Consider the following 14,432-nt stretch of genomic DNA (forward strand, 5'->3'; position numbering starts at 1 on the left):
ATGTACGAGATTTCTGTTTGGGGCAGACACTGCCAGAGATCATATGCTACGTGATGTACCGGCGAACGTCTTGTAAATAGCCTACAGGTTACTGAGTTGTCAATCAAAGGTTCAACACAATAATCTTGTTCAGCCTTATCTTGAGGCTATAGGTATCTTGACATTAAAAAGCAGGAAGCTATCACTACTTCTGGTAACTGAATTTCCGATAACTTACAAAAGCAGTGTAATATAAATAGCATTGTATTTGTGTGTGTGTGTGTGTGTGTGTGTGTGTGTGTGTGTGTGTGGCTCTGTGTGTTGTCTGTCACAGTCCATGTTTCACAAAATTAGACATGAAGCATTAGAACTGTGTCTCTGCATGAGCGTCTGCCTGTCTATAAATAATAATATTTATTGTTACAAGTCTATTGTTGACCAAAGCATTACATTATGTGTAATTACATTACACATTACTCATTTAAAAACATGCTCTTCTTCCAACTACAGTCTAAAAACATACACAGCTACATGAATAACCATCTGTATGAAATACATCTGACATGAGAATATACATGCACTTTGTACAGGAAATGGTTCAATTAAGAAACAGTAGGTTCATTTAAGTTACCTTTTTTTGTGCTGATGCTCAGGTTACAACAGAAATGGACTGTAATCTAATCTGAGGTTTGTCAAAATAGTTTTTACTCCTGCTTTAGAGCGATGTACGCAAGGTAACCAAATTTAATAAATAGGGCACTCGCTGGTGGTCTTGACCATCTCTGTCATCCAGCACTACCCTGGACGTCCGTATCTGTTTACATGTATGCATCCAGATGTTATTTGTTTCTCTGCTTGTTTTCATGTCCATGTGTGTCTGTGAGTGTGGAGTGTTGCATTTGTGTTATGTTACAAATTATAAATCAAAAGGAGTGAAGGACCAGATCTCACGGATGGTACTGTTATTAGAACTCAGTGTTACATCCCTTTGGAATGCTGTGGTGTTAACATACATTCGAAAACCATTATTGCGGAACGACTGCCAGCTACATAAAGGTATTTGCAGTGTATATATCAGAAGAAGAGAGAGAGTGAAGTAGCTTACAGAGACTGACGGCATGACTGAATTAAACCAGCAGTAGCCTCTCTCTCTCTCTCTCTCTCTCTCTCTCTCCCTCTCTCTCTCTCTCTCTCTCTCTCTCTCTCTCGTGCCATGATTTTCTCATGTGATAGGGAGGCTTAGACCCAGAGAGCCGGGCCCAGTCCGTTTTCATTTTCTCATTAAGTTCCCCTACCAAAGAGCAGCTGCTTTCTTTACTAAATATGGCTCACTGTCCAGGGGGGATGCCTGTCTCCCTCCATACCCAAAATCTTCTCTTTTTCTGCCCCTTTGATATGGTCCTGGGGAGAGTTAATGCTCTGAATTATTCAATTTTCCTCAGCAGGAGAGAGAATATGAAACAGCTTGCTTTGTAACAGAGAGCCTGGAAAACAGTAATATTGTAATAGATAATACCAAAAATATTGACCTCACAGTCCCACTGTTATCTATTTGTAAACATACAATTCAGCCAAAGGGTGTTAGAGGGAAATTCTACTGGCAATGCACACTGGAGTCTAGCCTTCCCTATACACAAGTTCTCTAAGATGTATACAAGTTTACTTGAGTATTTTTACGATTTGCCATGTAAATTTAAGCACCATCTGCATTTCGTATCCAGATTTTTTATTGGTTGGTTTATCGGAAGTTTTCCTGACTGGGGCGTGTCCAGTCAATGATTGGTGGTCTTCTAAGAGTGGAAAACATAGGAACAGACTGAGATCCAAAGCCAAACCTCAGTTCTGTTCTAATCACCAGCATTTACACAACCCAGTCTGACCACCAAGCATCCGGACGAATGTGTGGTTAGCATTTTCAGACGGCACACAGTTACTATTAACCTGTGAGGCAGAGCCAAAGTCAATTACACAGGGCAACTTAGAGGTAGAGGATGGTTTCCATGGCAGGGCAGGTATTTCCTCCAGGAAGATGGAGAGAGGTATAAACCTTAGTACATTTCTCAGCAAACAGACACTTGTTGACGAACCTTGAAGGAAAAGGTGTCTGGTTATTGAGGAAGTTTGTTCGAAAATGAGACATTAAAAAAAGCGTGTGAGTGCGTGAAAGACTTTTGTGTTCTCACCATTTAGACTCTGAGTGCTATTCAGAGCAGGAGAACCATTTTCTACCGAGTTCTTTGAACTGGGATTGGTTGCACAGGCAATTATAAGACATTCCTGAATTCTATCATAGAAAGGCAAGTGAGTCAAAAAAGATGAATAATACAAAGACAGAGACAGACTAGAGAAAAAGAGATGAAGATAAAGACAGAGAGAGAGAGAGAGAGAGAGAGAGAGAGAGAGAGAGAGAAGCAATACTGAGAGATATTATCAACTGTGGACTCACATGGAAGGTGCGTTTGACTTCCAGGGCTAGCTTCTCTGCACGGACTTTCCACAGTATGGGTTGGGGGGAGCTGAGAACAAAAACCAGTGGCTTCTGGTGCACGGACAGGGACTGGATGGGTTTCAGGTGAAGCGCAACCTGGATAACAGAGGGAAGGGAGGGGTCAATTATGTAATGAAAGAATGCAAAAGGACTTACATCGACGTGGTCAACCAAAGTTAATCCCCTGTACTCTAACCCCGAGAAACAGACAGAAAGACGTGTTAAAAGCTCTGTGAGGGAGAGAAAAACAGAACAAGAGGTTAGAGACTGCAAGGGGAGAGAGAAAATAAGAAAGAGAGGGAGAAAGAAAGAGAGAGCGAGGAGTGCTCCATGTTCAGTTAGACCTCCAAACACAAAGGCCACTTTCTCAAAGTAGAGGAAGACCACCTAGGGACTAAGAATCTTGACCAAAAACAGGACCAAAATTCTCATCGCCCCGCGTTCCATACTTGCAACCTTATTTTGGGGCTGTAACGTTGACTGGTCCAAGGGTAATTGCTAGAACAAAAATGGGTTGACTGTTGTTCTTTATCTGAAGTTTTTGTGCTTGTGTGTTGTTTATTCGGACACTTTCCTGATAATCTCAAAAATGCTCGAGAGGGAAATGTTTTCCCCCGGAAAGCAGGCCTTCTAAAATATGGTCTTGCTGGTGTTTGAACTTTCGCACACTGCTTCTTTTGTTAGGGGTTGAAAAAAAAAGCAAACAAGAAAAAAAAGAAAGGAGTTAAAAAAAGGAAGGACTGGGAGAAAGAGAGAGAGAGAGAGAGAGAGAGAGAGAGAGAGAGAGAGAGAGAGAGAAAGAGAGAGAGAGAGAAAGAGAGGGGGGGGTCTCTGAGAGTCTTCCCACCACATGCTGTGACTTCAAAATTCACACTGTCTTTAAAATCAATTTCGGTTGTCTATCAATGACAGAGGAAGATGAGGAGGGGGGGGGCCTACTCCCACTTCGGAGACCTCTGTTGTTGGTCAGCGCCCTGGACCCAGCAGACCAAATTTAGCCCGGTGATTTAAAGTCTGGATGCACTCTGAAACCCAACTCTTTCCAGCTCCGTTTTGATTTAGACCCTCTTATCATCAATATGACAAACAGGCACGACCTCGTCACCATTCCTGTTTTATTAACCTACACAGTCATTTTGTCACAGTTTTCACCACATACACCTTACAATGCTCCAACTGTATAAGGCAGATACAGCATTTCCCTTAATAAATGGACACATGTTTTCAATTGAACCCAGAGAAAGGACAGCAAAGGGCAGGAAGGTCAGTGGTAAGTTTTTCAAATCCTCGACTCACTGTCTCATATCCGCCTGTTTTAAATTCAGTTTATAAAGCTAATCGCGTTAAACGTCCCCTCTGTCCAGACTCATCCCGACAGACCCGACGTACAGCGATGCCGCTTAATGTCACCTCGTCTCTACAGTCATTCAAAAACGTCAAGGCAGCCTCACCAGAGAAGACGGGACCCCACAAAAGACTCTTTCAACTTTGAGAGGTAAATCACTTCGAGGTTGACATTCACATTTACAGTAAAAATGTCTTACAAGTTACAAAAAATGGCAGCATTTAGACATTTACAGAAGAACAAAAAAACTGTTTGCAAGTTCACAGCGAGAGAGAGTAAGCATACCCTCAGAGACACCTAATCTTTCAGACCTGAGAGAGGGATCTGTGAGTTACAAATGAATGTTTAGCATCAAGAGCCATTAAAACTCTGTAATAATCATAATAAAAACGGCTTTGGAGAGAGGAGATAATGGAACAAATTACACTATACTCATCTAAAAGGGGGAAACTGGCAGACATGAAACACACAGTCAAATGCATAAAGGAGAATCTCACAAGTATTTCTTCCCTCCCCTTTTTCACTCTCCTCTTTTTTCTTCACTTTTTTTATTCCATGTTTGTCCACAATGGAAAATTTTAGATGAGCAGTTAATCTGCTTAAACCCCACGCCCCATTCTGTCCGGTCTCAGAAAAACCCTCCTCTGAGAATCAAGCAACCAGAACCTGATCCTACCTGTTCTTACTTACCATGCAAAAGTGTAGAGAAAAATAACTTAAGCAGGTTAAGAGCAGATAAAGCAAATGAGAGCAAAGATATGACTGACTGACTGACATGATTGTATAAAAGATGAGGAGATACAAAAAGAAAGAGAGAGGGAGAAAATATAGGAAAGAGATCGATGTACAGAGAGAGAGAGAGAGAGAGAGAGAGAGAAAGAGGGAGAGAGAGCGAGAGAGACTGGGAGGGGGGTAGGTAGGAGGGAGTTAAGTAAGAGCTCTCCAAGTTGTAAAAGTTTTTGGAATTTCAGAATCAGACTGAATCCATTCCAAAGGACTGAGTCATTCCGAGACACGTAAACAGACTCAGAGGGAGCCAAATCGACCAAGGTGAGGAGCAAATTAGTCTGGCCAACAGTGAGCTATGACTTTACTTCATCGCAATGACACTTCTCTCAACATCCACTTTTCTACACCCAAGACAAATGAGGGACTCCAGCAAAATTCACTATACAAACAATAGGAGGAAACGCAACACACTTTAATGGGAACAAAACCCACAGCTTTATGATAATACTGTGGTCATGTCAGGGAACTGATCTCATATCCCACTGGTACTGAAGTGGAAAAGAATGTCATTCCATTTAATGGAACGATACGTTAGCGTAAGCTGCTTTCCAACTCCCACTAACCATTCTACCATTGGTTTCACTCCCACATGAGCAGTCGATTCTAGCTGCCACCTCTCAGGGCAACAGCAGAGTGTATGTCTACAGGGAAAGTGAAATACGGTCTCAATAACTACACAGGGCCACAGTACTGAGTATGTCAACAGAAAATGAGAAATATCCTCGCAGTAAGAGGCTTCAGACCACATAGTACAAGCTGCTGTTTAAGTACAGACTGTCTGAACAGATACCCAGCACTAAAAATCCTCATTGTCTATCTCAAATAACTTGAGGTTAGGTTTAGCTTAATTAGGTTAACCTGAGACTAAACCTAATGTTAACCCTATATCATCCTACTTTCGACCAAGAACACTGCACATACCCTATCTGCATATTTAGTTGGAGTTCTAAAATGTTGCTGAAGGACAACCAGATGTGAGAAGGATCCAGTGCCTCCATGCAGTGGTTGAAAGGACAAGGTGCCACTCAGTGAAGGGTGCCCACTCTGCCCAGCCAGACAGCCCAGACACACAGATCAGCACGGAGGTGGGAAGTGACAGATTGATGACTCACAGGTTGGCAAAGCAGAGATTCTGAGTCTGGGTCGGGGCGGGGAGGTGGGGGTGGGGGTGCGGGATTCGTTCCTTTTTTTTTTTTCAGTGGATGTCTTCGTTCACCAGAGGCCCATCTACGCCGATTGAGTTACAGTGAAACAAAAACTCTGCAGACTAGAACAGCTGCAGACGCCCCAGCAAAACATGTCTACTAGACAAATGCTGGGACCGGCCAACCCACAGAGGCCTGTGGGAGTGTGCGAGTTAACCGATAACCGGAATCAAGACGTAGCCACGAAACTCAATGCAAAGAGGTGTTAGACATATTTTGGCGAGTCTCGCAACTTCCCATTCACACGACTGATGTAAAGTTTTTATTACTCTACCTACACTTTGATGTTATCGTCAGTTTCTGCACAGGCTGAAATACTGTATGTTGGAAGGTACTTGTATACAACATGAAGCCACTGCTGGAATCCTCATTACTCCATTTCATTGTGACATGATGAAGTTACAGGAAAAACAGTGAAAAACTGCAACTACGCAAATGTCTTTTTCTCCATCTCTGTTCTGTACTGTCAGCAAACTAAAAATTAGTTTTGTGTTCCATTTCGTCTCATCTCACGTTGCAATTGTTAAATTATCACTAATTATGATTCATCGCTTGTCTGATGTGATAAGGTGGCCGTAAATAACTTGAACGTTGGTCAAACTTTCAGTAGCTCTGTGAGAAAACGGGCGTTTCCTTTATTGACAGAGTTCATGAAGTGCCTGACACTTCCCGAAGAACACTAAACATCCTCTATTTCGCCCACTTTTCAACACTAATCAGCGCAAACACTGACCCTCCTCCTTGTAGATGCTCAACAACGTGATTCCGATTAACAAAATAATATGTGTCTGGTTCTGTGGAGAGCTTTATAATTCACACTGAGAAAAAAAAAAGTGTATTAATGCACGCTGGATTACGTAATCCATACATGGAGTTTTGATTGATGGTCAAAGTTAGCGGAAAGCTACAAGAGGTCAAGTTAAGTGGTGGTGTTAAAAGCAATTTAGGGAAATAAATGCCTTTTGGTGTAGGATTTTTTTTTTCTCCATAAAGGAAACATGTAAGCAGCAAAGCTCTGACAAGCCATTTCCTTAATGCAGATTGAACTACCTCATACATAAGCACCTATTCCACTCAAATGCTATGACAGGGGAGAGTAACGCTAACACTGAGAGTGATTCATAATAGCAATTAGCATAAAAATACTCCAGAGATCAAGCACTTGCAACAAAGAGACACTGCGATAGCCATTACAACGAGAGAGAGAGAAAAAAAATACCCGAGAAGCAAAAATATTCTACATGAGACTTGATAAGGATGGTTTTCCAGGAAAATTGAGATTGAATCCCTTGCTGTGTGTGTGTGCTTGTGTGTGTGTCTGTGTGCCTATGTCTGTATTTATTTGTCTATATCTTAGTTCTTTCCAGGTGGCTGCATCATAAGAAAGGAGGTCTCTTTATGACTGTGAGGGTAGAGAGAGAGAGAGAGAAACCTGCTGACTGCTGCGCTTATCATTGACTTTCCCTGATCTCTCAACCTGGAGCCTCCTCATTGTACCAAGATGACTATCGGTCTGCCTGTGTTCTCTCTGACACACACATTCATGCACCCTCTGTGATGGCTATCGTGCTGCTTTGGGTCTCTGCAGAACAGGGCTGATGAAGCAGATAGTGGAATGAGGAAGACAATGATTGGATCTAAACCTGTCTCTCCTTGTGATTCCTGAGGAATAGAACCAAGAGCAGCTTAGGCCCTGATGGCACCTAAGATAACACACCCAGAGACCAGCGTCAATCTCCCTCCACCACCGCCCCCTGGTCTGGCCTCATTAGGACATGATATGACGGCTCAGAAACAGCCAGATAAAACACGCTTTGACTTTAGAATGGAGTAAGAGGGATGTAGGTCACCAGAAACCCTGAAAGAATCGTGGCACGGCCTGTTTCACCAGACATGCGTTAGTGCTAAAATGGCTTTCAGCGTTAATTTGAACCCTTCTCAGTAAACAGACATCCAAGCAAGCACGAACACGTGCACAGGCGCGTGCACAGAAACATGCAGAAATATCTTGGTGCAATCTGGGCTCAATATGTGTCCTGGTCACATGATGTTTTTTTTTTTTTTTTCAGAATGAACAAGATAAGCAACTCACACAAGGACACCCATGATGTTCTCTCTCTCTCTCTCTCTCTCTCTCTCTCTCTCTCTCCTCCTTAAGCTTGAAGCTGATAATTCATAAAATGACAGGTTACCAAGAGGTTTTTTTTAAAAATCTATATTCTTCTTATCTTACGAAGATCAGAGTAATTGCCACCATACAGCATATATGAAGATGCAACAGGATTAACGACGTGTGTATTTTGTGTAGTTTTTCATATAAGCGTGTTTTAGCGTGCATGGTGAACCTGTATGAATGTGTGTGTAGCCATCCACTGTGTCAGTCTGGTCAGGACTAGGCCTGTTTTGATACAGAAGCTTTGAGTTTGTCTGTGGCCTAGGGTGGCAATGGTCCCACTCACATCCTCACCTCATCAAAATCGGCTGTTTGTGTTCCCTGGTCCATGTGGTCTCTCGCGACGACGCTATCTAAGAATTCCACCTGATAAAACAATCACCCGTTGAGCCTTGGGTTGAATCCCAGCCAACAGCGCCCTTTTGATGTTTGCCTTCGCTAAATTGATTAGACAACGACAGGCACTGCGCGCGATTAGCTCTTTCTCTTTGTTTATTTTCAGCCCTGTTGCAAAACCACACACTTGGTCAGCGGATAAAGGCGCTTCAAGTCCGCTGCCGTTGCTAAGAGAAAACTAGATTTGTTTGTTGGAAAAGATAAGGAAGGTCACTCATGTGACGTGAAAAAAAAACAAAACAAAACAAAAAAAAAACAGCGAAATGGGAAATGCCACCTTCCAGAAGTTGTCCGATACTGGCTTTAGTGTCTCAGAGACAAGTGCTTTAAACTTCTTTGGAAAAAGTTTGTTTTAGACCTGCAGACCACTGGGAAGTGTTCCAAAGCATGAGGTCATTGTTTAAGAGTGGTTAAAAAAAAACACTAACACCTTGAGGTTAAGAAACACTCCAGAGTAGAAAAAATAAAAGATTCTTGGCAACAAAAGTCTATGAGTTTTAACCAGTCCTGAAATATGAGCACCAAATTTGGGTTGTTTTCAAACTGTGCTCTCTCTGTCTTTTTCTTTTTCCTCAATCTCTGTTGCTCCATCCCTTCATGCTTCTCCTCTCACTCCTTCTATTTGCTCCACCAGCTGGGATACTTATTAACGCTGTGTATGATGAATCTGAAGTTTGGTAAATGTAGAATTACTCTGCTCTTATCACTCACACACACACACATGCGGACACACACCCACATGCATGCATGCACGCACGCACATACACACACATACACACATACACACACACACACACACCTCACCCTCCTCTCTGGCACTTAAAGGGCTTATCAGCATCCACTGACAGAGAATGGATGCTTTGTTCTTCCACTCCAGGCTATTGCATTTCCATTCCCTCTGGTTTGAGTTTGACTGAGCAAACACACACAGACACACAAACACACACTCACACACAAACACAGACACAGACACACACACACACACACACACACACACAGACACAGACACACACACACACACACACAGTGGTGTCACTTTGATCCTTGTCTTGTTCTGTAACCTGATGAGGTCATTGCCATTTACTCTGTGAAGCTAAAGGCAAAGGCATTAACCTGGAACCAAAGGATTACCGTCCCGCGACCCGTGTGTCAAAACCAGCCATTTCGGCGCAAGACGCTAAAGTATCACACTACCACCTCACAGTCTGGCCTTTGTGAAGGTGCCGATAATTGAAAGAGCAGACCCTCCGCCCTCCAGAAGGTCGTGTGCTTATTGGCTCTTGCTGTATCTCGCTCTTTGAGATCCAGCAACAAAGCTGCCAAATAAAAATCGGACCGAAGCTGCAGCTCTGCACGTCAGGCTTCAGGCTCCCTGCACTTTATAAAGATAAACTGGTTGTACTTTTAGGCCCCTTACTGTGTCCTCCTAACAAAGAAACTATGCAGTAAATACATAATAATAATAATTTTAATTAAAACAATAGCTGTGCTTAACATTTATTAAATGATAACACGGTAAGACTTTCTTACACTTCTTACTCACGTAGCCAGTATTGTTTGCAGCCTGCCTTACCTTTAAAGCATAACCCCTCGCGATATGTTTATTTCTTGCTATATTTATTACATCTGTTTTTAAATTTTGTTCTAGTTTGTTGGAAGTCGTAAATCTGCCGTACTAATTTTAGGATCACACAAGGGTAAATCATCTCACTTCTTTTTCCAGTGCTCTGACAGTATCTGTTCACTTTGTCAAAAAGTGGTCTCAGTGTATGCTGTTCCACTACTGTCATCATTTACATACCTAAGATCGCTTCACAAATACAGTGTCATACAGCTATTTACTGCTGAGTGGCTTGCTCTACTCCATTTAATACACACTGTGAATGGGAAGGAACTTCCTGTCCACTTTTCTCAAACTGACCTCTAAGCAGTTGTCATTTTTTGACCATAACTATTGAGACTACAGAAATCTCCCTCTGATTTATAATCACCTCTTCCCAATGTTCCTTCAAAAGAGAAGAAGGCTTTGATGTCTCAATAGATCTCTGCCATTGGATGTTAATAAATTAGGGAAAAACATCTTCAAGGAGTCTACCTGTCTTGTACCATGCCTGTTCAACAGCAAGTAAAATCCAGTACTTCCATACTGCAAGAATAATATTCTCACTGATTTCATTCTCTGAATGCTTTAACAATGTATTTAAATGTCATATATATACTGCTATTAACCACCTGTCTTTCAATAATTGTACAATAAGATTAGTTAATAACAATAGTTGAAATGGTCTGGATTTTCTATTCCGCCAGAAATGATTTCTTATTATTTTTTCGTCGTGAGTGATTTGTACGGAAGTGCGCGTCAGAGAGCGGCAGTGTGCAGAGTCACTCTAAGGTGTTCAGTTTCACTTAATTACCCAATTTAACCGTGCCGGCTGGAGACTAGCCAAGACGAGCATGTCACAAGGACTGCAGCTGGATATTTCACTCTGTTATTAACTCTCACACACACACACACACACACATACATGAAGGTAGAGAAAGGGAGCAGGAAACCATTCAGTCTGATTTCTGTAGTGAAACTGAAAGGGGGGGGGCAAGGGTGTGTTTCTGCAGTGACTAGTCCAGGGTTTCACACAAGGATGTTAGTTTAGTGTGGATATGGTAGTCCTGACACCTTACAGCTGCTGTGTGTATATGTACAGTTGTGTGTGTGTGTGTGTGTGTGTGTTTGTGTGTGTGTGTCTGGGTCTGTGTGTGCGTCTGGGTCTGTGCGTGTGTGTGCATGTGTATCCTCCTTCACCAGTACTGAAATTTCTAAATTCACTCAGGTCTATTCACTCAGGGTCTGCAGTGCCATGCTCTGCTATGCTCTGTGGCTTTCCAAGGAGTTTCTAGTCCTGATTTCCTTATTTCCTTCCTGATTCCGGTCCTCTCCTCTACAGAAACCCTCCTGTTGTCATGGGAATGAGATGCATGTCTCTGATTGGCAATTATATCTACGGCTATGATGGAATAACAAAAGACCAACAATTCACAACATCCTGTGTTAGTGGGAAAACATTTAATGAGTGTTTCATGGGTAAAAGCGGTTCATCAAACAACCCAACAGATTGTCAGATGAGATAAAAAGCGCGAGATAACCTAATTATCTACAACAAAGGAGGAAAATGACCAAAATCTCACTCAACAAATAGTCCACTTTATTGCTAGGTTTACAAAAGTGGGACTGCATGATGGTGAATGTTCTCTGTGGAAAGTCTGCTCCAGCGAGGTGACGGGGCTGACGACAACCCGTGGGGTGAAAATTCTCCACTCTCGACAAGCCAACAGCAGGGGATTCATTCGTAAACAGTCTCCGCTGGACACGGTCCTGGGTAGCAAACATCGTGTTCCTCTCAGAAAAACCGCCGGTCAACAGTGCGGCGTTTGAGTTCCTCCTGCGCCCGCAGTCGGTTCCCGCCTCTGCTCTCAGCCCTCTCTCTAAACACCAGAACAAGCGCTCCATTCTGCTGCCGAGACGACACTCCGAACGTCCGAAACGAGAGGAGCGGCGGACGAGGAGCAACGACCCGTCTCCGAAATGGACGGCTGACCGACTGCCTCCGTGTACTGCATTTCAAAACAAACAACCCCTGCGACGCTGTCCAAAACAAACCGAGGCGATGCCACTTTAAACAGAGCTAGATAAATCCCTGTATGTCTCGCAGTTCGGTTAGGAAGTGTGGAGTTTACAGGGGAGGTGGGTTGTTTTTTTTTAAATACCCTGATATCCCCTTTTCCTCCTAGCTCTAAAGACAAAGTGAGATTTAATTCACAAGAGATCGGGGACAAGGGAGGCCTCATAACCTCATATTCACCAAATCTGCGAAACACCAATGTAAACGCACGTAAGATCCATGACTAACTATATAAGTCACGGTATAGCCGAGAATCATTTGTCATCATTATTCAAGATATAATCTACTTTGAAAGTAGGTAACCTGAAGACAGAGTCATAGATTACAACCTCAAAATATTGTCCCTTCTGGGGGCTATACCACACGTTTGAATCCAGAGTAAATTCAAAAACAACCAATAAGGACTTATGTAACAGAAAATCCGTTGCTAAACAAAGACCTCCTCATCCTATATCTTATCACCACTACCGTGGATATGACAAGAATTTGCCTCTACAGATTCACCTTGGCAAACTGGACCATGCCTGCACATACCTCGCGTGGCACTGTGAAATGATCAGATCGCTCAGACATACTGATGCGACCAGTAACCTTATAGGCTCTGCCTCAGCTTTCAGCATTGTGTTGGAGGGGCTAAAGGGCCAAGAGCAGTAAATCAGTGGTCTGGTGGACTGTTTACTTCTTGGAGGATCTGTTCCATCTGTCGTTGAAGGCCAGTGGCGCCTGGACATGAGAAACCCGACCCTGGCCATACAGTCTCTTGGCACAGTCAGAAAGCTGGATTAATGCTGAAGGACAAATAGAAGGGGCGGGGGGGGGGGGGGGGGGGGATGTGTGTGGGTGTGCATGAACGCATGTGCATATGGGTTTCGTGGATATATTAATGAGTGTGTGTGCGTGTGTGTGTGTGTGTGTGTGGGTGGGTGTGGGTGCGGGTGTCGGTGTGTGTGTTTTTAAAAATGAGTCTGCGTGAGTGCGAGTTTTGCATGTCTTTCAGTAAGTGTGTGTGTGTGTGTGTGTGTGTGTGTGCGCGCGCGTGTGTGTGCCCGCACACGCATGTGTATATGTAAGTTCTCCAGATGGGCACATCTGTTGCCCTTTCTCAGGTAGAGCGGTTCACTAATGTCAAGGTTCAGTTTTGATGATGGCCTAAATGTCCTCGTGGGCTTATCTCCTGCCTCTCCATCAGGGTTAGAGCCAAAAGAGCACGCAGCTAATCTCCCGTCATGCCCCTGACCTTCTGCTGGTATACATCTACTTGAGCAAAACCCTGGCAACAGGAGAGGAGCCAGGGACAGTGAGCGATGGTCCACCAGGTTTCTCCAGTCATCAAAAACACAAGCCAATAGACCTTCAGACAGGCTCATACAAACATTACTTTATTTCTGACGACATGTAATTTTACTCTGTGCAACATGTAACAAACATTTGTCCATATAGATATAACATGCACAGTATATAAGTGCAGTGTTTGTATTTCTATTATGGTTGCATTACTTCAATAAATATGCATTGTCAGAGTTATTAAGGACACATGTGAAGTAGGTCCACCCTCTTTCCTATAAATGAAGCTGAATAGACCATCTGGAAACTACACTTAAGTTAAGTCTGGTGCTGGTCTCTAAACATACAGAACAAATGGTACTGCAAAGAAATGGAGAACTATTGGTAGTGGCCCAAAACAAATACTTTGGTGACAGTCTACATGTAAACTCATAACTAATGTCAAGTAATGGAGTGCAAACCTTGCAGCTATTTAGGTTAAATAGTGGAGGACAGTGGGTTCACGTGGCACAAAAACATGTAACTGTGTCTTCCTGTCCACTGGGAGGAAGACATTTCTCAGGCTGCACAATTTGTCAGATAAAACAACACAACGCTTATTCTCAAAGGATGATGACCTTCATTCTTTCCCCGAACCCTTCTTCAGACTTCAGGCGATAAACAAAAAAACAAAAAGAGGATCTGAGAATATCAAGACCAAGATGGTGCCCCCTACGCTTTTGAGACATACAGAATGACAGCACTCCTCAGGGACCTTATTGTGCTGTCCCTCCATTTGCTGTGCCTCCCAAGATGAATTAGCTAACGGTAATTGGTGTCATTATATGAAAGAGTAACACCCAACCACAAAGAGAGTGATTTTGGCAGACTGACTTGGTTTGGCAACAGCACCACTATAAGTTGGGATACAGAGGAGCATTTTGCTCTCTAGGGGTGAAAGAACATCTAGAGTGTTTCCAGTGCAGGATCACGATTGTTCTCTGGCCGTCAGATCGGAAAGATCACCGACACGGATGTGTGTACCTCAAAGGTCTTCTCTCTTCTTTTGTTTGGCGCCTTCCCCAATCTCCATTTCCAATCTTGAAACCCCACAATA

General features: G+C 43.1%; 1 protein-coding gene across 1 annotated transcript in view; it reads right to left on the minus strand.

The window, feature by feature from the left end:
* The window catches only part of tgfbr3 (transforming growth factor, beta receptor III), a 63,314-nt gene that overhangs the window by 26,017 nt on the left and 22,865 nt on the right, over positions 1-14,432 (minus strand). The window contains exon 3 of the mRNA XM_030791075.1: positions 2,426-2,563. Within this exon, the coding sequence (XP_030646935.1) occupies positions 2,426-2,563 (138 nt within the window). The remainder of the gene's footprint in view (positions 1-2,425; positions 2,564-14,432) is intronic.

This window comes from Chanos chanos, chromosome 14, assembly GCF_902362185.1.
Source record: "Chanos chanos chromosome 14, fChaCha1.1, whole genome shotgun sequence".
Classification (NCBI taxonomy): Eukaryota; Metazoa; Chordata; class Actinopteri; order Gonorynchiformes; family Chanidae; genus Chanos; species Chanos chanos.